Source organism: Colias philodice, chromosome 7 (assembly GCF_061535455.1).
Source record: "Colias philodice isolate Cphi_HAF_F1 chromosome 7, ilColPhil1 Martin Lab GWU primary, whole genome shotgun sequence".
In the NCBI taxonomy this organism is placed as follows: Eukaryota; Metazoa; Arthropoda; class Insecta; order Lepidoptera; family Pieridae; genus Colias; species Colias philodice.
Genome location: NC_143092.1, coordinates 4,629,546 through 4,654,576, shown reverse-complemented (window position 1 = coordinate 4,654,576; position 25,031 = coordinate 4,629,546). Strand labels below are relative to the sequence as shown.

Below are 25,031 nucleotides of genomic sequence, written 5' to 3'. Positions count from 1 at the left end.
ATGCTTTAAATATTTCTCCATAAAATGTTTAATTTAACTTATCTGTGCCCTTTACGAGGTTACTCTTATAAGTATAGGTAAACCAATTATCATTTAAAAAACATTTAGCCATTTTCCAGACCGCCCTCAAGCAATACAAAAATACTAAAGCGTTTCATTTATTCAGCCGCAAGTGTCAAGCGAAATCTTCATTTAAATATAATTACCGTTCATGAGTTTCGTGAACACTTTGAAAGGACAAAACGAAATGGCGGACGCGTTTTATCTTGTCAATTAAGCGTAAAATTGGGAGAAATCTCACCCCAATACAAGCCCAATACGGATGCGGTGTTCTTAAGCGCTTATAATATTTCTAACCCGATTATAAGCTTCTATCTAAAGTAAATTTAGAGTGACATTTATTCCACTGGATAAATTATAAAAGTTTTTATACTACCAACAAGCTTATAATCTGGTTCGTTAGGCAACCAACACGTAATGTGGATGATAACTTCATAGTAGCATAGATTTTATCAAAGTAACATCATTTCATAGTTTTAATAAGGTGTTTAAATTTATGTGAAGTTGCAATATAAGCGTAAACGAGTTATTTGCGCTTGGCTTAAGCAGCGTGTCTGAGATGTGTAATTTCGCAGCTATTTGCCACACTTTATTAAAACAGATTTTAAAGAGCTTTATAATGGTATGTATTATTTATTAGACTAAATAATTGAATAATGAATATACAGGTTCAATGCATATACGTGGGACACAATTTAAAAGTATAAATTGCATGATTTGAACCATAGATTCAAATTTTATGATATTTAGTATAAATTCTACACACAGCTCTAGTAAAAGAAATTTTCGTTACAGCATTAAAAGTTACCTGAACACGCTTGTGGTGGCAAAGGGAATATGAGGGTAGTTGACGACTTGCGCCTGGCCACAGCGCAGCCGAGTGACTGAGGTTTGAAGCTGCGCAGCTGTTGCATGAAGTCGCTGCACTCCATGAGCGCGACGTCCGCGAAGTGAAGGTCGCACAGGATCTGGTTTTTGAAGCGGCGCGCACGTTTCTGGTGATGAGAGAATAGTCAAAATCTACTAGCTTTTCGATATACCACAGTAAACAATACAGAAACAGTACAGAAACTCCCATATAAAACGTTCGAAATGGCTCACACAAACATATGCATCGACGAGATTTCGAACCTTTTATGGGGAGTTTCGCTACTGTTTGTGTATGAATACCGTAAATTAAAAAAGTATTTCTTTAGAGAATTGGGACCAATAAAATCTATTATGCAATTTAACATCTAGCAGTAAAATCATCAGTCCTTTGAACCTTTGATTTTTCTGTATGAAATTATTTTCTTCGTACATCGTGTGCACTCACTCTACATGAAGTAGAATATCGCTTCTTTTATATAAACGAAGAATAAACATTTTAATAAATATTTATGATAATGCAAGCATTTCCTGGAAGCAGATATCATTGGTATGCGACAGAATGAAAAATGAATAGAGCTGACGACGATGAACCGGAAAGGCGACAAATGAATACCGAATATTCACATGAAAAATATAAAGGTAAAAGTAGTTTGTGTTTTTAAGGTAATATTATACAAACGTTTCCATGAAAATAGAGGATTCTAATCTCTATTCTATACATTCTATCATCACAAACAATCTAGGAGAAAAATAAATAGAAAAGAAAGTATCTAAGCAATGAAAGTATTTTTCATTATATCATTTTAAAACCTCAAAAGTAATAGAGAATCGCAAAGGGATTGCGTGAACCTTGCATAAACTTCATCTGTGTAGTGAAATCACGTTTAAAGCTACATTATAATGAAATGAAATGAAATGAAAAACGTTTATTTATACACACATTATAAAATAGTTACACAATAAATTAAAGACACAACGATCGACTAAACTAGGTACCTACTAGACCTGTGCTATAGTCGATCGACGCTTTCCTCTCTTTAAGACATATAATACACGTTTATTTTTAAAGAATTATGAATTTTAAACTGAAATACTGAACACTGATTATATTATCTAATTATGTATTTGTTTCCAACAGGACTATAATTACTCAGCAATTAGTTCAGCTAATAAATGGTTATTAAAACATAACTCGCAAACTAATTAAATGTACTAATCAAACTGTGAATGGAAATTAACTAATAACAAGTACATAGTATAATTTACCCTCTATTCTGTAATAAAATTATTAAATGATAAATTATTGGACCTTAGATGAAGGATTGGTCTCCGCGCGCGCGCTACGACTAGATACCGCACCACCTAAAAACAATAGCTCTGCGAGTGCGGCAACTCATTTCTGTAGTGTGTGTTAGGCAATTTGTAAAGACGCTAGTGTGTGTGAAGAATTGGGCTGCCAGCTACCTAAATTTTACCTCATAAATGGGAAATCTGGCATCTTGGAAAGAAGTTTGAAAAATATTTTTTTTCATCCTGACCTGGCCGGGAATCGAATCCATGAACATGCGACTCAAATCCACTTGCGACGCTACTATACTATAGTCACAAAGGTTGTTTAAAAGTAAAAAAGCGGAAAAAAAAAAAATTATATGAGTCAGTTAAACATGGTTAAACAGAAATAAATTATTGTTATTATACTTTTTTATACATGCGTTAGTAATAGTATTAAAAAAAAAAGTTCTAATTATTGCTAAAAGATTTCCTCAACCACGTGTATTTTTTGGATATGCAGTACGGCAACACTGTATGGCGTCGTATTTTCGTAGAAAAAATTTTCGATGTAAAGGAGAAATTTCGATTAATACGAAACTTTAGTGATGGTACGTGATCCTAGTGTCTTTCTTATTTTTTGTTGTATTATTTTTAAATAGTTTTTTGACACAAATAGGCATTTTACTTCAGATTTTGTTCAAAATCTTTATAAACTATCGGTTCGCCCTCTCCACACAATGCATGTGACACGACTGGCTTGGGTACGCCGAATTCGGCGTACTATTAGTTGCCGCATTTTTCAAGTACGCCGGCGGTATCTAGTCGTAGCGCGCGCGCGGAGACCAATCCATAATCTAAGTATTGGACACTATTTATTTAGCATATAGTTTAATAGAAGTGTCTTATAAAAAAAATTCTATTCCTTTCTTAAATCTAAGATACTCGTAAGTTTGTGTTTTCATTGAATTACGTTACATCATAATATTCAGCCTATCTTCACGAAACAATGCATAATTTAGCATAGTTGAAAGAATACATTTACGATGATGCGTCTATTTTCTACAAATACTGCTTTCAAAATAAAGTCGGTTTAAATTCCTTTTTACATATAGATTTTTTAATACATACTTGGGAATAAATATTCTATTTCACGGTTGTTTCGTTACAATAAGATTCAACACACGGTATTGTGAGATTGGTTCTAAAAGGAAATGTTTTCCTCAAGAGCGCGATCGAAAGTTAATTCAAAATGAAATAGATTTTTTGTTTTTGATTTAAACAATTAAATTCACGTGTCCCTAAAATACGCTTTAACATCATAAAAAATAATTAAGGATAAAATTGAGAATTCTTTGTAGCAGCATTCGTTTTGAATTTCATGCATTTTGAATGTTTAAAAAAAAACATCTGATGATAAAAAAATAACAATTCAATGATATAACTTGAACCCTTCTTAAAACTGACCTTTTGTTTTAAATGTATTGAGCTTGTAACATGTCACATTACTAGAAAGGTGCTTTATAGTTTAAACAATATCTATATTACCAATTCACTTCGATAACATAAAAAGAATGATCGAAATAGATATCTTCCTTAATGTGTCAACCCTCGTCTAAGAAAAGGGAATTTAAGCGATCCGTTTGAATGTCTCAATAGAAGTACAAGTTATCAGTGCTTTTGTACCCAAGAGTTCATTAAAAAGTTTAAGGAATACATTTTTTTTATAGGTACTTTATACGAACCTAAACTAGATATTTTCCCATACCCATTTTACATACCTACCCACTTAATACTTCTCAAATGCTGATGATTTGAATTTTGCTTCATTGGTTGTGCTATTTTTTTTTTTTCAAAATTTTTGAAAAAATGATTAGCATAACCCACAGGCATAACCTCATTTTCTATCTCCTGTTTGGAAGAAAATTGTATTGTAATAAGAGACAATAAAAAAATCCATAAAGAATTAATCGAGGATCTAGAGCTGTTTTTAATATTTGCGCTTAATAAAAATAAATTGAATAGCAAGTCTTGGTATCCGAAGCAGCCAAATCTACATTAAATAGATAATAGGAATAATTACTCTACATAACTTTAGAATGGAAAACTCCATCTACCACAGTTAATATTGCTCAGTGTCCCCCTGGACTCTAGAGCTTTGCCCATCCACTATAATCAGATATAATTTGTAGATATTAAAATATATACCAAGCGTAAACATTATTTGAACTAATTATAATATTTGCACAAAGCAATCAATCAAGTATTGTGAAGCTTCTAATAAACAATGGCACATTGTTAAAATTTCGTTGGTTTCACTTGCAGGCCGCGTGATGGTTTCCTATACAATTGACGATAATAATAACTTCATGTGGGCTTCCTTAGCGATTTCTTTGATTAATTCTGTTCAAGGCCGCACGGAGGCTGTGCCCCCGATACGCCTCGTATTTATGCGGAACGACGAATTAATAACATTTAGTTATGATTTCATGTAAGCGGTTTATTAATTGCTTTCGTGAATACGATATTCATCGTATAGGCGTGTTTTGATGTTGAATAGATGTATTATAGGTTAACTAAGTAGTATTGTTGTTTTATTGCTTTATGTGTAAACAACAAATCATTTTTACCAAAGTTGTAAATTTTTGTTTTTTATCGTATGAAATAGATAATTTGATAACAACTGGAGTGATTTTTACAATCTTATTATCACCAGTAACCAATATTGACCCAGAATTATGTTATATAGGTAGGCTTTATACCTATTTTTATATATTTTTTTGCTTTTCCTTGCTGTATCAGGAGAAGCTGGTGCGTGCAGCTTGTATTAAAAACAATAAATTTATTTTAAACGCCCTAGGAGGTGTTATTTTTTTGTTCGTTCCAATTAATATAACTTTAATTATTCGCTCTCTTTGAATAACAGACAGCTCCAATAAATATTATTTTAGGTTTGGAGTGTTATTCACCTGCTTCTACGAACTAAATCTAAACGAATAGTATCCCTGTAGAATTTCGTTTGATTTACGTTTAAAGTGGTGCCTAAGGATTACCCCGAATGAACGTTGCACATGACACAATTTTAATTGGAAATTATTTTGCTTGGACGATATAAAGAAAAACATTTATAATATTTATTAGGTATATTGTATTGTAATAATTTTCATTTTAAAATTAATTACTAGTTAAAATACATTACAATACGCTTCTATAAATTTATTAAAATGCTTCCTACAATATTTATTATATTCATTGCATAAGAAGCTTATTCGCAACCAAATAAATTAACAGGCTTGGTAAATATGTATAATAGAGAAACTTGTTGAGCAAGGGAAAAGAAAATTGTAGGAATAAACTGTAGGCATTATCTAGCTCAGCAGTAATGAATCACACTGGATTAAACGACGGAAGGCTTAGGTTCTGTTTAATTGTAAAATGTCGTTGAAAATAATCATTTGAAAGAAAACAAAAAATGATTATGTTGTTTGTGATTTCGTGTATTTTGCTATCGAGAAACAATTTAAAACTTATCGTAGACCGTTCATTCTATTAATTATTGCAATTACACGGATTTTATCAGACAGACGTGTTTTTATTATTAAATGCAAAATATGTATAAACAATAAATTGAATTAAATGAACTACCTACTAAAAGTATGTACATTAAATATCACAATTTAAAACGAGAATTTCACATTTTAATAAAGCATAATATATTAAGGGCTTGGTCTAGTAGTGCAAACAAATGCATCCTGTCATCCTATATGTAAATAATACAAATGTACTAAGGGAAAGTTGCTCCACTTAGTTTTTAAAAATTAAATCATTCGTATGCATAATTTAATATTCGTAATAAGTACCAAAAATGACAATTTGAAACAATTTTCGTAAAAATTACACCGGGTGATTTTTTTTTTATCAGTACACAATATTTGCGAATACCTACTTTCTATTGATATCTTCAACTTCATGTTTATATAACTGATCAACTTTTACAAAGAAATTTGGACGAAATATAAAAAAAATAAGCTTTCCATACAAAATGCAGAACTCTATACATTTTTTTCGACCTAATTTTCTTAGTGAAAGTTGTTCAGTTTAACTAATAAAACGGATAAACAAATTTTGTATATAATAAAAAAAATGTAATGTTTGTGTTAAATGAAAACAAAAGATATTTATTTCTGACTAGCTTCCGCCCGCGACTCCGTCCGCGCGGATGTCAGTCTTCGCGTCTTCTACAGATTTATTATATTATGTGTAATATATAGATTTATTGACGACGCGGTTGGCGCAGTGGTAAAGTAACTACCTACTGAGCCGACGGTCCCGGGTTCGATCCCCGGTCAGGGCAAATATTTGTGTGATGAACTCAATTATTTGTTCTTGGGTCTGGGTGTTATTATCTATATATGTATTTATTAAATATTATATTTATCGTCGCCTAGTACCCACAACACAAGCCTTAATTGAGCTTACTGTGGGACTAGGTCGATTTGTGTAATAATGTCCTATAATATTTATTTGTTTATTTATTTATTTATATTGATCAACCTAATAAATCTTTTGCTAGCATTCTGATGCTTTATCGGTTGCACTGGATTTATCTCTTTTTTTTCAATCGCTTGAATGATATAGGATGGGTCCTTGATGGGCATCGAATGCTGAAGTCTTGAATCAATCAATTCTGACAGTAGGCAATTTATGTAAAATCTTGATAATGGTCCATCATTTTATTTTGCCTAAACGTTACATACTTTTTTATATATTCTATTTTTAACGAATTATTCACTCCAGTCCAAACAGCAAATAAGCAGACTTCTGCTTCTGCAACGTTTAGTTGTCCCTGAATTTAGAAAAAATAGTCATGATTCTTATCTATGACAAAAGTGTTATTTTTTGCATTGTATTTCAAATATTAAATTTTTTTTAACCGCATCTTCCGCATTCATGTCTTTTGCCGGAATTAGACATTTAACTTCTACTAGTCCCATTTTCCCTTTTTGATATGGGAGTGTATAAAGTAAATTTTTTAGATATTTCTCGTTATACTTTTAAAAAGTTATTATTGTCATTTTGCTCATTAGGTAAAGTAATTTCGATATCAGTTTTAAGTTTTTTGATACCTGCAATAATAACGTCATAATCGCCTGCACATACTTATCGATTACACACTATATACAATCCACCATCCACATTCATAATGTTTTCCTGTCCTCCTCTCCTTTACGCTGTTCACCGATACATTTGAAATGAGTAAATCTGCTACCTCTGAAGGATGTTTCATTGTGATCAGCAAATTTTCACCACTGTTGTCGATTATTTGTTTTTCATTTTTAATCAGCAATTGGGAATCATCAGTTTTGTTTTTTGCAGATTGGTGATGTACCCTAACAATACGTCGAAAAGGGAAAGCATCAACGAATTATCGTTTTCGTCCTCTTTTTTTATTCTTCGCGTCTCTGTTACTTCTGTTTGTTTAGTTCTCAACACCCACTGAATTTTCTATGTTATTGTGATCTTCCATTACATCTGAGTTTTGATGATGTGATGATAATCCATTCGTTTTAATATTGGTACTTAGAGTTGGTAGACTAAACTAGAAATTGCGGACTAAATTTGTCAGCGCGTCTTTAAGATCAGAATATAAAACCAACATCCTGTATTTAAGTTACAAAATTAATAGTCAAACAACATGCCGCTACGTTGAAAATGACTAGAAGAAAAAATTAAAACACCTCGGATCAATTTTGGAGTAAACAAATCATTTTCCCCGTATGGGGATTTCCCCGGATGAACTTGGGAAGTTCAAGTTCTCAATACAAGTTTATATTATATTTCGTATTTCTCAAACCAAAAATAAACATTTTTGGTACTTCAAAAAAATTATATTATAAGAAAATTTATGAGCTTACTTTGGTTTTAAAGAAATATACATCCCTTTACTGACACCCCGTAAAATAAAGAAATTGTTGCCAATCACCTTTGCAATCTAAGGTTTCATTAACTTTATGTTCGAAGATAATTTTTTTTCTAGTAGTTACACGCGTATTTTTTTCGTTTATTTTCCATATCGAAATCAAATGTTTAAAAATACGAATATTTGCACAAAACTAAGATAAAAATAATCAATTAACAAAAATATTAAATTTAATGAAGTAGAGCAACTTTCACTTCGGTATGAAGGAAAATCGAGCGTAGAGCACACGTCAGAACGCTCCGGCCCAAGGAGCGTGACTAAAGAAATTCGCTAGGATTTTTCCTAATTATTTTAAATATTTTTTTAATATTTAAAGAATTATCAAAATTCAAAAAAAATGTTTTTTAAAGGATTAATACTCATTGGTCTTCAACCAACTCGAATAAATTAATGGAAAAAATAACTTTTAGCAGTATTTATCAATAGATTTTGTAAGGCAAAAAATGGGAAATTTAATGAATTTATAACGTTCTAATTAAGAAAATCATAAGTTTTTCGGCAATTGTATTCAGCAGTTTTTAATAACGACTATATAAGGATAATAATGCGCTGATCAGATTGTGTAAATTGTAATCGGTTGCAACGTAGTGAGTGCACAAACTTAGCTCGAAATGTCTTTGGGGGAAAGAGACTTATCTTGAAGGCCTGATTAAGGTAACATAAATTAACTTTATAAATGTGAAAAAATTCACGCGCATTGCGTATATAACACTAATTGATAAACAAGAAAAAAAATTCAGTTTATCATTTCATTAGCCGGGAATAAATTGTCAAATAACTTGTTGAAAACGCAATTTTGCTAGACTGCAGCCTTAAAAGTTAATTGTTTGAAAAATGTGCCGTTGTATAAAATTTTGTAGAGGACATGAAATTATTTAAATTATTTTCATTATTTAACATTTCAAAGGATATATTATAATATATTACATCGCTATCTAGGACAAGTTCAAAGGATTGAGAAATATGTGATACTGTTTAGAATTCAATTGACATTTTGTGACAGCCAATAAAATGTCAATATCGCTATTGGAGCAATATTGGAGAATATAACAAGAAAATTATTTATGACTAGTCGTACGCCCTGGCTTCACCCGTGCTATTACTGCATAACAGAAAGAGTAATATAGGTAAGTAAGTAATTTAACATGTTTAGGAACCTAACGTAATTTTTGTAACGCTTGCATTATGTACAAAAATAAATATATTTTTGTAATATATTTTAATTGTTTATAATTACTTCACAATAACATAAAATACACACCTGATTTGGTCCGGTAAGGTTCAACCCGCAGGAGTTGCAACGCAGACATTCCTCGTGGTAATGATTGTTGTCGTACAATGGTGATGGCTCTGTTTTAAAAATAAAGAGATGAGAACAAACAAATCAGAAACAATTATATTTTAAATTGAAATATCTTTGCAAATTTAAAAACTGCTAAAAGTAAGAACACACCTACAAATTTACCGAATTTTTTTCTTAGATGACAAATTCATCGTGGTTTTTAAACAACAAAAAAAAACTAATATTCTTTTTAACAATAATTATTCCATCGCTATTAACAAAAAAATAATAAATAACACCAACATTGTTTTAATAAATGACATATTACTAAATTCTTGGTTAAAAAGACTTTCGCTTCGCGGCATTTTTAAAAATGGAATAGCCGCATTTTACTTTTTAAAAAAGTTATTGGACAATGGCCTATACAGACAAGTTGAACAAATTAATTATTATATTAAGTAAAAAAAAATGCATTCAGTCTTTTTTGATGTCATCATTAAATTTATTTTAACCTAATTAATCTAATTTATTACCTACAATTATAAATTAAGAAAATAAATTGGTACATTTTGTAAATCATATGACGTACTGGCCACTAAAAATTTAAAAAGGAAATTGTAGGTAACATAAACAAAAGCAAATAATATACGACTTGAAACCTTTAATAAAGTACAACGAGATATGTGTGCCAAATCGGTAACCCACTGAAAGAGTGAAAGCGATTTTCTTTTGGCGCAATGCCAAAGGGCATATTGGTCTCGCCAGGAGAGCTGCCAAGTTTTGTGGACCTTTAAAATTTTAAGGCAAAACTCATATCGTACGGTATTAGTATACTGAGCTCTCAAGTTTTTTAATAAGAAATTCTGTGACACTGTGATATTCCGCTGGATGTTTTAATAATAATATTATTTTCCACGACCAACAAATTCTACGTAATAGTCGCTCTCACTAAGTGAATTTACAACTTCCGAACGTAAAGTTTAAAGATAATAGGTATACTACGTTAGTTTCAGCGTTGCTTACTAATGTTGAAGTTGTGTAATTTAATTTCATATTCTGTACATATAGGGACGCTATTTAATATCTGCTGTATCTGTATTTTAAAACACATTATGTAGTAGGCACCGATCACATTAATGATAGCATAAAAGGCTACCTGTATTTTTATTGAAGTATAAAACGAAAGCAATAGAAAGATGGGCTGTAATTAATGACCTCGTAGGTAGTAAAGTGGGCGGTAAATAGGTATTTTCATTTCTTTTTTTATTGCACGAACCAGGGAGTCCGCGATGTTATTTTAAATGTAACAGCCCATTTCACGAGTTAATATTGTTTCAATCATTTTTTCATGTGTTTAGAAATATAAATTAATAATCAGAAAAACGACCTATTTTTGCCATTTTGAATTTAATTTTTTATTCATAATGAAAATATGGTATAACGTTATCTCATAATACGTATTTTATTATTATATTTATCGAATGTGTATTCAAATGGAAAGATAATTTTATGACTGAATAGTCGCGATGTAATTTTTTTACACATTGTTACATTGTTAATAAAAAAAACAGATTATTATGTCATTAGTCATTCATTCATGTAGGTAAGTAAGTATATTATATTTGATAATATTTAAAGCAATAGGTAAAAAAATATATCTTAAACTTGATATTATTCTGGTTGATTATTTAGATATTTACATCCCAAATGCTTTTGGTTATTTACAAACCACATTCAAAATCATCATAAATTACATTTCTATTGAAAAGATCGAAGTTATATCAAGAAAAATGCATGAAAATAGGTATTTCGAGTAATTTGAAGACTTACCATATCGTTCCACCGTTATTTACACACCATTTGTCATATAAAAATGTAATATTCTCTCTTCAGCAATAAAAACATTAAATATAGAGTCAAAATTCAGCGTTCGTTCGAAAATGAAAGTTAGTATATAGGTTAAGTTCACTCCTTGTAAATATTGTTGTACAAATGTCACACCTTTACACTGTTCAAAGGTGTATCACTGAACCACACATTAAATAACCAAAAAATATACGTACAATATTAAAAATAGCAAATTCTATGTGATTTTAAACTCATTGTCTGGTTAACTTATTCGTTGTAGCGTCAATTTGACTGAAACTGGCCTAGTTACATCGAGTCGCGATATAGTCGTGTCAATGTGATATCGTAGAGGTTATTCGTTGTGTACGGCACGTCACTTTCGTTTTAGTAAACATGGCAGCGTTAGTGGGCAACAGATGACAGGGCGCGGGCGAGCGAGCCTGCGCCGGGCGTCCCGACTCATCTCATTTCGGTCCCGAGGTCCGCGCGAAAGCGCTACCAATTCAAAGTGACTCACTATTTCTCGGCTGCCAAAGCTTGTACGGATGGCGCCACTGTGCATCCTCTCAAAAACCTTCTCTACTACCCCGTTCCGCTTTCTCGGGTGAAAGCTTGCGAGTGAAAGAGATGCTGATACGAGCGTAATGATTGGTCGACTGAGAGAGGCGGATGGAAAACACGTGGTGTTCTATTGTAATCGAGTACTATGTTGTTGTAAAGTACAGATGGAAATCCCAACAAAAAGCTCAATTGAAAGAATCTTCTTTACATAATAGTAGTGAAGTTAGTGTTTTATTATGTAGTTTTTGTAAGCTAATCCTATTCCTTAACTTATTGTAGTTTACCTTTTGTTGTTTTTATATGTAAAGAAAGCATAAAGAGTTAAATGAAAAATCTGATTACTCGACGTTATTAAATATTAATTTCTACATAGTACTACATAGTTATATCGAAAAGTCATTAGATGACATATTAAAAAGTTTGTGGAAAATAAGTGTAGGTTTTAGTTTCACTGCAGAAATCAAGAGGTGTCGCTTTAAATAAAATTTTAATTCTTTAATGTTATTTAATACTGTACTTAACGCAAAAAAATAAAACAAATGTTACTCACCGGTCTGTGTACTTGAATCGAAGAAAGTACTTGTTGTTTCAACAGTCATGGTTCCAATTGTGCCGTCTAAAATCTGGGTTGATGAATCTCGTCGACCCCTAGCGCGCATACACGCATCATCGCTTTGTGAACTTTGACGCCTAAAATTTCTGCAACGTATCATTTCTTCTGTTGTTGATTGACGTCGAAAACCCCGTGCAATGAGTATCTCTTCTGTAGTTGATTGCCGCCTGAATATGGTTCTTTCTGGTGGCCTCGCACACGGGCTCGGATCTCGGCTGGAACAAGAGCTTGATTCTGGACTTCGTGCTCGTCCCATTCTAGCACAGGATGCTTGCCTTCTCAGACGACTCCGCCGTCGTGCTGCTGATGGACTTAATTCACCACCTCCCGCTCTATCTGGGCTCAATTGATTCCTTTCTCTTCTAGATCGCGCAGCTGAATCTGGACTTAAAGAATCACGACGAGCTCTTCCAGCATCATCTGGCTCTAAAGAAGGCCGTCGCGTTCCAGGCGGACCAATAGGATCATCGAAAGCAGTAGCTTGTCTTTGCAGTCTTCCTAGCCTACGTTCTGGACTTGCTGCTGCTCTTGAATCACGCCTTGTTCGACCGCATTGTGTCGTGGAATCACGCCTACCTCCCAAGTTAGGCGGTGTTCTACCTCCAGGTGTTGCTTGTGTAGCCTGCGTTGATTGAGACTCTTGCGTTGCTGTACTTATTTGATTTACTTGAGTGGTTGGTGATGCTTGGGTTGTAACAGTATTTACGGTAGGCACTGTTGGCGACGTTGGAGATGGTGTTACTGCAGATGTAATGATAGTCGGCATCGTCATTGATGGACATTCGCCATCTGATCGACTCGGCTCATGTACGGTAACAACCGTTACTGATGGTGGATGCGATGGACCAGGATCTGACGAAGCATCGACAAACGATGGTGGTGCCTGCATTGGGGGAGATGGTCTTCTCTTTTTATGCGTTGCAACGATTCTAGGAGGTGGGGCTACTACAGAATCTCGCCTGTGGCGGTGTCCATCAACAGAATCTCTGCGTTCTTTATCATCACCAGAACCGCGTCTTTTTATACGCCGTTCTCTAGAGGGAATAATTGTTGTGGAGTCTTTTCTTTCAAAATAGTGTGGGTAGTCAGATCTGAAATCTTGGGGTGCTTTTGAATCGCGACGTTTTGACGCCATTGACTTGATGCCAGAATCTGCGGATGAATCTCGCCGCCTTCGCGGAGGAGGCTCGTGGCGCGCCCATGGGAGAGAGCGAGCGAGATCTGCTAAAGTTTCTCGCCGTGATAAAGGCGCCCTTTGACGTCTTGGGGCATTGCTTCCACCACCACCCCATTCTCGAAGAATGTCAGTGAGTTGAGCTAACGATGATCTGCGGCGGCGGGGTCCACCTAAACAAACATTTTCGTTCAAATACGAACATTAATCCAAAGTAATTTTAAATATTAATTTCGTATTCCGTATATCGTTAATACTTATTAATTAAAAAATATGAAATAATACCTCTTGGCTGGTCGCCATCGGGTTCTGGTGGAGAGAGACATGAAACTTGAGCAGCTGAGTCCCTTCGGCTGCCCAGCCGCTGTCTGAGAGTTGACTCTTCGAGAGTAGAGCGCGTCAGCTCGTCCCAGCCGTTGCCGCCCGCCCATACCAATCCCACTTGATGGGATAGTATCGGTAGATTGCAAACGAAACATATTGCAGTCATAGTCCTGTTAAATGACGAAACATTGTTGTTAATACAGACCACAAATAATTTATCATAAGTACATTTATTGGTTGAATTTTCTTCCATTACTAACTTACGATTTGTTATTTCTAAAATACGAATATGGATACATGGTGGTTGTTCGCGACATACTCGATACACGAACGTAAAACTTTAGATATCGCACTCTTGTTTTCACATCAGCGGTCTGATAACTGAACTGTCGACAAGATATTAAATAATAACCGCTCCCATGCGTGTCGACAATATCTATTACACCAATAAACAATTCATGGTCTCTACAAACAGTTTTACCGCTGCCACTATTCAACTACTCATAACTTAATCTCACAGAATGTGATCATTTTCTTTACTTTATAGATTAATTAAATGCTTCTCACTAATATTTAATAGAATTTTTCCTAATTGATTTTAAATTATTGTCATAATATTATGGTCTTAAAACCAATGAAACGCCCAATAAATGTTTATTTATTACTGTAATATTAAATGATTTCAACACTGTGATGATAAGGCTATCATAGTCTAGAGGTAGGTTTGAGCGACCCTGCGGGAAGCATACAGAATCATCAAAACGTATTGATAAAGCTACGATATTACGTTGCCAGTCAGCGTGATGTGTTGATAAGCTTATCAGTCGTCTATTCGCCCGAATGACTACTACACTTGGCACATCTAAAAACCATTCGGCACTATGCGAATTATATTGGAAGAGACTGGCGAGGTGGAAACTTCAAATGTGCTCAATCGGTTTGAAATGATTTGTTCAATGAAGTTCAATTTCAATTTATATTTGATACTACAGCATTGTTTAGCGAAATGTTGATGCTCTATAATTAGATTTGAGAATTGAAGGAAGATGATGCTTTTGTGGAATCACCAAAATATGCAGATACTATAAACTAATGATATGACTTATGAAACAAAATTTGGAAAATAGTGTTAAATAAATTATCTAGGACTAACTAAATTTAAGTATTATGAACTATAATTATTATTCTATACTATAATTAACATTCCTATAATCTATGTGGTAACTGTAGTCATAAATGATAATAAAATAAGAACAAGTGTGGTTATCACTAATTAATGTAATCCTCAACTAGCATATATATTTGTTATTATTATTATTTGTCTTAACTACCAACCTTTGCGTGCTCTATGCAAAGTGTAACTTAGTTCAAAGCGTGTTTTGGTTACGATGTATTGACAAAGCTATACTAAAATACTTCAGAAAATCAAATAGTGCTCGGAACAGTGCAAATACGTACCAACTGGTGAGACTAAAAAGCTTAATATCTATGCTATAAATAGATGTAAGAAGTTTTCTTGGAACTTTTCACTAGTAATCTAGTAAATTAAGTAATATTAAGTAAGTAATGCTTAATTAAGTATCAATAACGTACGTATTATTATATTTCTATACTTTATAAATACCTACCTATACTCATCTGATCTTTTTATAAATCCTTGAAGGTCATCTTTTTAAAATGCTTGCGCAGGTTACATGTCATTCCTGTCATATAAATTAGACGGCGCGTAAAGCATGGCATGCAGCATGGGTATCTAGGTTCCGCATAGCATGCATATCAATGTTATTTACGAAGCCTTAACCGTTAGATCATAATTTGAAAAGCATTGGAGAGTTGGCTAATAAGCTTTTCTAACCTCAAGTTCGACATTCAGTTTAAAAATTATTTTAACATGATGTTGAAAATAAATCTTTATTTAAGTTACGTGGTCTGAATAGCTTCAGTCCCTCTGTTTTGCGTGCATGAATACAAATAAAACTGAGACTGTTATGTAGCATTTTATGAAAAAATAATTTAACTTTCATAACGATTTGTAAAAAGCTGTTTTAACGCTAATACTATCGAGCTTAATTCTATAATCTTATACATTGAGAAGTTTTTTTATATGTTATAATTTTGTAGGTAAAGTGTATACTTTATACTGATAATTTATAAGGTGTACAAAATCATCTTAATGTGTTTGATTGTCGGTCGAACGTAAGGCTAGTTGGGCTAACATAGGGCATGCTAGGATTGACATAGGGGACCTGTAGTGGCGCAGACGAGGTGAAGGGGATTGCATCTCGCAAGCCGGGTCATGGGGGCTAGCTCACGTTACCGATATACAGTATCACATCAAACACTTTGAACATCTGAAACAATAGGCATTGTATTAGACGTGGTTGTGTGTGTGAGTTTCTGGTTTCGAATGTGGTTATGTGTTTGTTTTGTTGTGTGTGGAGTTTGTTGTATGTGTATCTAGTAGTTAGAGAGCAGTAGAGAAGTAGTTGTCATATTTTTAGTGTTTTGTTTTTAAAATAGTTGAAGAGTTAAAATTTATTTTTACTGTGTTTTATATAGAGCGTACAAGAGGCATTTATTCCAGGATCATGTATTTAGAGAATATTTATAAAAAGCTCAGTCATTATTTATTATCTTTGTTGTTCTTCAACTAGGTATTAGAGCAAATTATTTTTTTATTATTGATACATAAAGCAGTATATCATTCGCAAAGAAAACTTCTGTATCTTTGCGAGTGATATGCTGCTTTCTTACGATGAAAGTAACAACGAGCGTCGCATAGCGTCAAATATGGAAATCAACTCGTATGTAAGAAGAAATTTTCTTTTGTCTTGTTTCCTTTTACCGCTAGATGGCATAGCATTAAAAATATTCGCAGTTCATCGCGTAACTTTCTTCATACAACACGTTTCAGGCGCGGCGAATAGATGGCGTTGTTTGCGTATTTTATTTTCCCGCTATTTACTTATTATGAAGAAAAAACAAAATAAATATTAATATTCATTCAAAATGTTTATTATGGCGTATAATTCCGAAAATTAACAAGGAATACCGCGTAATAGCATGTAATACTTCACTAACGAGAACAACTTTAAGCTTATTATATTTCATAGCGAAAACTGAAGAGGTATGAAGCTACTTGAAATATGAAGCCAGTGCAACGTAATACCATATAGAGTAGACCTAAATAGAAACACGGTATTATTCAATTGCAATTCGCACTCAGGTATTATACCAATTACTTAATTTAGTTTCCTCCTTTTGACTGAAGATGAAGTTTCATTCCCTTCAGAATATTATGTTGCTTTATTCAGCCTTTTCAAATTTGTAACGTAATATGCTTAACGTTGATATTAAAATATAATTATAAGGCTGTAAACTTAACCAAGTCAACACGAATATTATGAAGAATATTATTGGAGTAGGAATAATATGCATGGAATTTTTTTTATATTATAAGTTAACCAAAGATTATAAATTCACTATAAATCGTTGTTTCATAATATTTAAAGCGAATCGTCAATGTTTACAAAATATTTTGATTGATGAGTAAGGTTAATAGGGGTTTTAGCAAAAGGTCAACATTTGATCGATTTAGATAACAAGCTGGTTACTATAAAACTAAAAATTACAAAACTATAATAGAAGTTAGCTAACGTGATACGTATGATAATAAGTACGGTTTTTAATTAGTAGTATTTTTTTTTTAATAGAACGACGACGGTTGGAGTACTGTTTATCTAGTTTAATATAAATTGAACGACGGGAAAATAATTACTATAATTAAAGTTTGATTAATCTTAGACGCTTCTTAGAGAGAGTTATAAAATGTTTTCTATAAGTCCTTCCATTAAAGGCTGTGTCACATCTATCGAGAATTCTTTGATTGAATATTAAAACGTATTTAAAGTCGTCTTCCTCTTAAACACGATAATCCACTTGGTTGTTTGAAGTCTACGTACTTAATGTTGAGAGCTTTTTAAAGATTTTATAAGTTAATAAAATGCTCATGAAAATGTTTTTATGGATCGTGTTTGATGTAACATGTAAAATGTAATATTTCTTCCTTGCTTTGAAATTATAAGAGCTGTTATAAAAATACGAAGCCTCGTAGAAGGATTAATAAACATGCTTTTATTCTTCTTCAGGAACACTTTCAAAGTTTTTATTTCTTATTCCTTTTGACTTGTTTTTTATAGTTTTAAATACATCATAAACAAATAAAAAGGCAAAAGAAATTAAGCTTACTTTGTTTGTTAGATGATTTCTACCTACAGGTTCATAGATTTAAATATATATAGGTACTTTGGTATATACCACAGGTAATAAAATACTATAAACTAGTATACTAACATCTAAAGCAATGATAATCTTAATATTTAATTATCCAATCGTAGCTTAAATCAAAGTAACGGTACCTACATTGAAGCTATTCCTTATGTATATTTAAACGTTGGCTTTTTGGTTAGTTGGACTTATCTAATATAGATTCGGAGCACGTATTGACTACGTGTTGGATGTGAACTGTAAACATATATAAAATGAGGTTGACGAAGTGGCCATTGGCGAGATTGCATTTGCCGACTTTCTGGAACTTTGCATTAGAAACAGGAATAGTTCGTACATTTACTTTGGAAATACGAGAAGGTAAAGGAAGAATAGACAAGGTAACTCAAAAGAAACTTTATATTAATATTACTCTTAAAAATTACCGATTTATAAAGTCAGATAAAACAATAATTATAACTTCTTTTATACACATACTGAAGTAATCATCGACCTGGAATATTCATTGAATTAACATACGTATGTTTCCTATCTGTTCATATAATAAATGGAGCGTCAAACAAGCTCTAATACTTGCTTTGAATCGAGTTACAAAAGCAACGCTGCAACTCTGTTCTTTGTTATAGCTGAGTCTTGTTAGTTACGAATCAGGTGGTCACTATTTAACTTTGAGATATTCAAATATTCTACTATGTGTTAAGGTAATTTTTATGTTTCGATAGAGTTGTGTTTTCAAATTTTAAATATATTGATAATAGATTGTGAAATATACTTATTTTCATTTTAATTGTGTAGAATAGAATAGAAGAAATGTTCCTTAAATAAATGTATTTTTAAACAGGACTTTCACGTGATAATTAGGACTTTCATTAGATACTTTTATCAAACATTCTCTATTTTTAGTCATAAATTGATCAGTCAACCGATCAACAATTATTTTTTTATATTTGTTGTCTTATTTTTGTAAACACAAAAAGCTTTTAGATCACTTTTGCATCTCATAGCCTTGTCCCTTAGGAAATTACTTGAGAAGGTTCGATATTTTATTTTTAATACGGTTCGGAGTCATTGTAAAAGAAACAAATTCTTGAGCTTGCTGAAATTTGAATTCCATGAATTTAATTAATTAGTTTTGTAGATTTATAATTATTTATCCTGTATACATTACGTAATTACCGAATGGTCATTCAATTAAAAAATGTATTGGTCACTTTATGTATCTCATGGAAAACCATGGGAAAATTTCTAAAATGGGATACCTAAAGGATAAAAATATTTTAGGTATCCCATTTTAGAACTTTATCCATTATGTATTATTCATTTCATTGTTTATCAGATCCTCTTTTTTATTATAAAATACCTGACGATACGCAGCATCGTATAACCACAGGTATAACCTAAATTATAACAGCGCATATTAAAGCATATACTTAAGAGGTCGTAACGAATATATTATTATGCTTGCTAATTACCAAAATATCAGTTATAGTAATTGTGTATTACTGTAACATACTTTGATGTCTAACACAGTAATTAAGTATCAATTAATAGCAGGGTTATACCTTTGTATATAGTTTAGTTTTCAGCCGTGTAGGTAATAGGTTACACCATGGTTACACCATAATGTTCTAGAGCAATTATTTGTTTCAACTGCTTTTTACTTATAATTTTGCTACCGAATTAAATGTATAATGTTCATGATAACTGTTATTGTATGTAAATGTGTAAAGTTGCACAATTTATAATAATATATGGACATGTATATCTTCTACACATGAAATACTGAAGCAAGCCAGCGGGGTTAAATACATTTATTCCGCCACAAATAATAAACAACTAAGATCAGGTTCTTACATTTTTTCTTATAAAATTATTAACAAGCCAGTGTCTTCAAGGACTGGAAGATACCTGAAACAAAAGATAGGATAAATTAATTTATGATACATATAGTATGAAATCAAACATTTTATGTCTTAAACTTGTTACGTTTAACGTGTTGTAAAAAAGTAAAAAAGAAACATTAAATAATAATACTATAATGCAATATTTAATATATTATTGCGTAGTTATTGTTACGGAGAGCAAACGGTTCTCAATAATTTACATTACATAATTATCATAAAGCGTAGCCGTAGACACGTAGCCTCGTAGCTTCGTAGGCCGTATTATCTAAGAGTCATAATATAAACTACATAATTTAAAATTATGATAAACAATGCATCTACCTAATAAAACAATAAAAATTAAGTCGATTCAAATATGTTTTATAATTTCATTCTCTTCCTAAAAATACTTAACACATTACTAATCTTTCGTTCACGAAATATAAAATGATAACATATTAACTTACTCCAAATTTAAGACCTTAAATGTGTTTGTATTTGATGTAAACTAAACAATAACCCTTACATTCGTGCGTAATATATTCTAACCCGGTTTGTATTAAAGTATAAAAACAACGAAATACAAATATTTATTTGATTTATTACCCACATAACAAATCTTTGAATATAGAGGAAAATTTATAATTAATGTCAAGTAGAAATAATTATTAAAAAAACTGTTAAGTATTGGATCGGTCCAAAGAAAATAAATTTTTAGGCATTGTCAGAGGTGATCTCAATATTAATCAAATAAAAGTTACAACGAGAAAAAAAATACGCGGATAAATTTTCTTTTATCTTTCAACAACTGATTGTATTATTATTTTTGATTGGTTTGTTATAAGCAACTGAACGAGATTTAAAAATAATTTTAAATGACGGATTGGTTTTATTAAAGCTAAGTTTTATTAATTTCATCTTAATCTTTCATAGAAAGGTAAATGTACAATCAGTTTTACTCAAATAAGAATTGAAATGTTATTATTTTCTCATTTAAAAATATTTTTTTATTTATTATTGAAAGGAATCCTTCATAACTTGTATTACAACGACGATTTAGTTTTACTATAGAAACCGTGTACAAGAATATTGAAAATGTAATTAAAGCTTATTCCTATGCTGAGCAAACAACCATCAACTTGATAGATAGATTTCTAACAATTTATTTCTGAATAAAACCATAACATAAGTATATAAAAGTAAAATGTATTCCTCGATATTTGCAAAACTTGGAAGTTGATACACATAGGGAAACTGACACTGCCGCCTATATCCGTACGTCACTGCTACGGAAAAGTAGTCATTGCGACTCGACGCATATGCTTAAGGCAAGTTCACACTATTTTGTGAATATAATATTAACAGATTTATACCTTACATATTCATTGAAGTACTAGTAAATTTAACGATTTTAAGGGAATAAAAATAGGTATTTGAACTAGATACTTTTGTACGCATTTTAGCACGCTGGCTATACGTATTGACCTTAGGAATGGAGTTGAGAAAATGTAGCACACAAATTAAAATGTCTAATATTTTCCACGTAAAAACACAATAATTTCCTTACGAAAATTTATAAATATTATTGTTATAAGATATTAAAGAAGTGAATTATTTACATATATAACCACGCATAATTGATGCTAAGATGCGCTTTGTCAACTCAGGTATTGTTGCTTAACATTTTGCAAAACTAATTGTATAGCAGAAATGAAGATTTCAACTTTTTTGAGCTTACCTATTACACTTACATTATAAAGCATCTTAATAATAAAATGATTACTATAGAGGACAAATATACAATATAGCCGCGGTTTTATGTCTTTACCGGAACAATTGGAAAAGGTTTCCAATTTCCTCTAAGCTACGTTTAAAGGAAATAGCCGCTTTTAGCCTTTATTTTTGGCGTTTCACTGTATGAGGACTGACATTGCAATTATTTTAAGCCTTTTCACTTCCATTTCAACCTTTCGCGGGAGTGTTTAATCATCCATAGAGGCGTGTTTTTATTTTGACTTATTGTTATTTTAGTTTTAATTTATATTTTGATGAAGCACTATTTTTAATATTTTCAAATATTATACATGAAAAGGGAAATGTATAAATTAACAACATTTATGCACAGATATAGATATGAACTAGAAGTCTTTATAATTATAGAGATACCAAAAAGAGAGTTTTTATGTTGTTTAAAATTACAATTTGGCATTTCCCACGTGTATAATCCAATTGAAAAAGCCCAATACAGTAGAATTGAGATGTCAAATAAGGTACAAAAATTTAATCTTTTAGTTACGAATTACAGGAAAAAACTTGATGAATGAGACCCCTGGACCCTTTAAGACTTTTCTTAAGAACCTTTCAAACATCGAGAAAGAGGGTAAACACAATAATCTTCGGATTAGTCCCTTCATATACAGTGGTTTTGTACATTAATCATGTGATATATCGCCATATATTGTTGTTTAAGATTTATACGTCAGTATATGATCCTAATTTATGGATTTGCGTGAATAGGCTATGCCTACAGCTGCTGCTTGTATATTATGAATACATTTTGTACAAATTTCTGTTCACATTATATATATTTTACATCTCTATCAACTGCTACGAAGTTACGAAACTGCTACGAAAAGAAGTGAATTTATATAAACACACACACACACATTAAACATACATTAATAATAAATATGATTTCAAGTCACCGTAGAAGATTCATTTCATACTAGCTTATAGAGCCCACGGTGTCACTTGCATGGTACTTAGGTAAAATGTATATGCTTATTAAAACAAAGGTCCGAATACTTGGTTTGCGTGGAAAAGTAACAACCGTCTACCTATCCATGCTAACAAACTTTCACGTTCATAAAATAAGTATTAGAAAGAAATAAGACCACTGTCCTATAAATTTATTTTTATTTACTATAACCACTGAGCCATCAGTTATCAAATTAGTAATTAATACACTCAATATAAAACAACAGCTGTGACAGATTAATTGTGTCTCTTAGCTTTATTCCGAACATAATAATGGTAGCATTAATCTCTCGTTAAATATCATTTAGAGACCATCCATTTCGTAATTTATTTCAATTTCCTTAAGCCAGTCCGAATGTCTCTTTACTTTGGTTCGCTTACAATAATCCGTGATTAATTAATGACATTAAACAACAATGATAAAGTAACTCAATGAAGGATGTAGTAAATATTTGTATATTAGTACAAGTTGGTTATATTGGGAAGTATTATGGCCGGATTAACTGCTTTTGAATATGTTCTGTTTAGCTTATCAGCCAGATTAAGTGACAAATGAATGTAAATGTACGTAAGAAAGTGTCAAATAAGCTATCAGCGACATTGGCCTTTTACTAGATTCCAGAATCTGCCTTTAAATTAAATGATTAGGTACAATATGGGTACAATAGTGAATAAAATCATGATCAATCCATTTAATTAAGAGAAATACTGACATTATGCGGATGTAATTAAAACAACAACGTCCATAAAAGTGTAAAGTTACAAATAAACATAAACTCTTTTACGATAAAATGAAAAACCCGCATGCAAAATTTTTAAACCAATTAAGGGCACTCGTGTATGAAAATTGGGAACCGCCTAGTGTTATAAATTAGTACGAAAATAGCAAACAATATGAGTTACCTATTTTGTCAAGCTGTATGTGTGAAAGTTTGCAATATATAGTTAATCACTTTTCTCGTTAACGCCACGAGAATGAATTTGCATATTTCGTTAGAATATAAATGCGTTTAAATGTACAGCAGATTGCAGTTTGTGTGTGCTTTTTAAATAACGTTTTATAAATATTTATTAATTGCTTTTAGTAATTTACTATCGACGCAATTTGATCAGAGTTTCTGGTCATCTAATGACCTTTCACTTTATTGACCTAATTTTTTAAACATCTTTGGAATGTAATTTTAAAAGTGATTATTATCTGAAAATTAATAATTTAGTTTCCACGAGTAAGCTGTTCAATTACCGCAACGAAATTTTAAAACTATTTCACCTCTTTATCCATGAAAAAATCTTTAATTTTCAACAGAGCTTTTGCTCTACAATTTTATATTTGTATCTTCTTATATACCAATGAAATATAAAGGATTGGTAAGACACAGATGAGTGAGTCAGTAAAACGGCAGTTACAGACATCTGCTCCGTGACCCACGAGCAACGGTCCTCTAATATATTAATGTTTATAAATTAAATAAAGTTGAGAATTAATTCCGATAATGGCATCGACAAAGCAGTCACAATCTGATTGCTTCGCCGCAAACAAACATAGTACGACTTTGATGTTGGGAACACAAATAGCAAACTAATGTTTAAAACATTTTGGCGAACTTATGAACTGTTTCGTTTATGAGTTTCACTGATTAAATCAATTTCGTTTTATTGGCCTTTGACTTTGGCGTCTTTACTTTCGAGTTTGTGTCATTTATAAAATATAGATATTATAGCGTCCATTGCAATCAACAAATGTTGATTTATGTTGTTTGGTAGATATCGAAAATTACTCTGTGAAGTTTTTATTAGATAAAAGATTATTTAATATTCAAAATTGCACACACTAGGTATTACAAATAGCTCACAATAGATTGTTATTTTGATGATTGAAGATAAACAATTTTTCTTACAAATCCCTAACTTAACTCTCCTGAAATCCTTTTCTCTAAATATATGAATGGGTTACAATATAAACTTCTATATCAGACTTTCATTCATCCGAAAAAGTGAACCAGTTTGTATGAGTGGCTTCATAAATCCAAATGAAGCCTGTCAAAGTTAAATTATGTTAGGGAAAGTCGTAGGATAATAATGAAAGTTTATATACGAAGGCAATCTTTATTTTTATATCACCT

At 31.7% G+C, this 25,031-nt stretch overlaps 1 protein-coding gene and 1 long non-coding RNA gene across 2 annotated transcripts in view; one reads left to right on the top strand and one right to left on the bottom strand.

Moving 5' to 3' along the window:
* The window catches only part of rsh (Rap GTPase activating protein radish), a 44,761-nt gene extending 30,614 nt beyond the window's left edge, over nucleotides 1–14,147 (bottom strand). The window contains exons 1-4 of the mRNA XM_089697078.1: nucleotides 13,943–14,147; nucleotides 12,421–13,830; nucleotides 9,441–9,529; nucleotides 869–1,055 (exon numbers count right to left, since the gene is read on the bottom strand). Coding sequence (XP_089553204.1) covers nucleotides 869–1,055; nucleotides 9,441–9,529; nucleotides 12,421–13,830; nucleotides 13,943–14,147 — 1,891 coding nt within the window. The remainder of the gene's footprint in view (nucleotides 1–868; nucleotides 1,056–9,440; nucleotides 9,530–12,420; nucleotides 13,831–13,942) is intronic.
* The window catches only part of LOC149487006 (uncharacterized), a 191,238-nt gene that overhangs the window by 12,384 nt on the left and 153,823 nt on the right, over nucleotides 1–25,031 (top strand). The window lies entirely within an intron of this gene.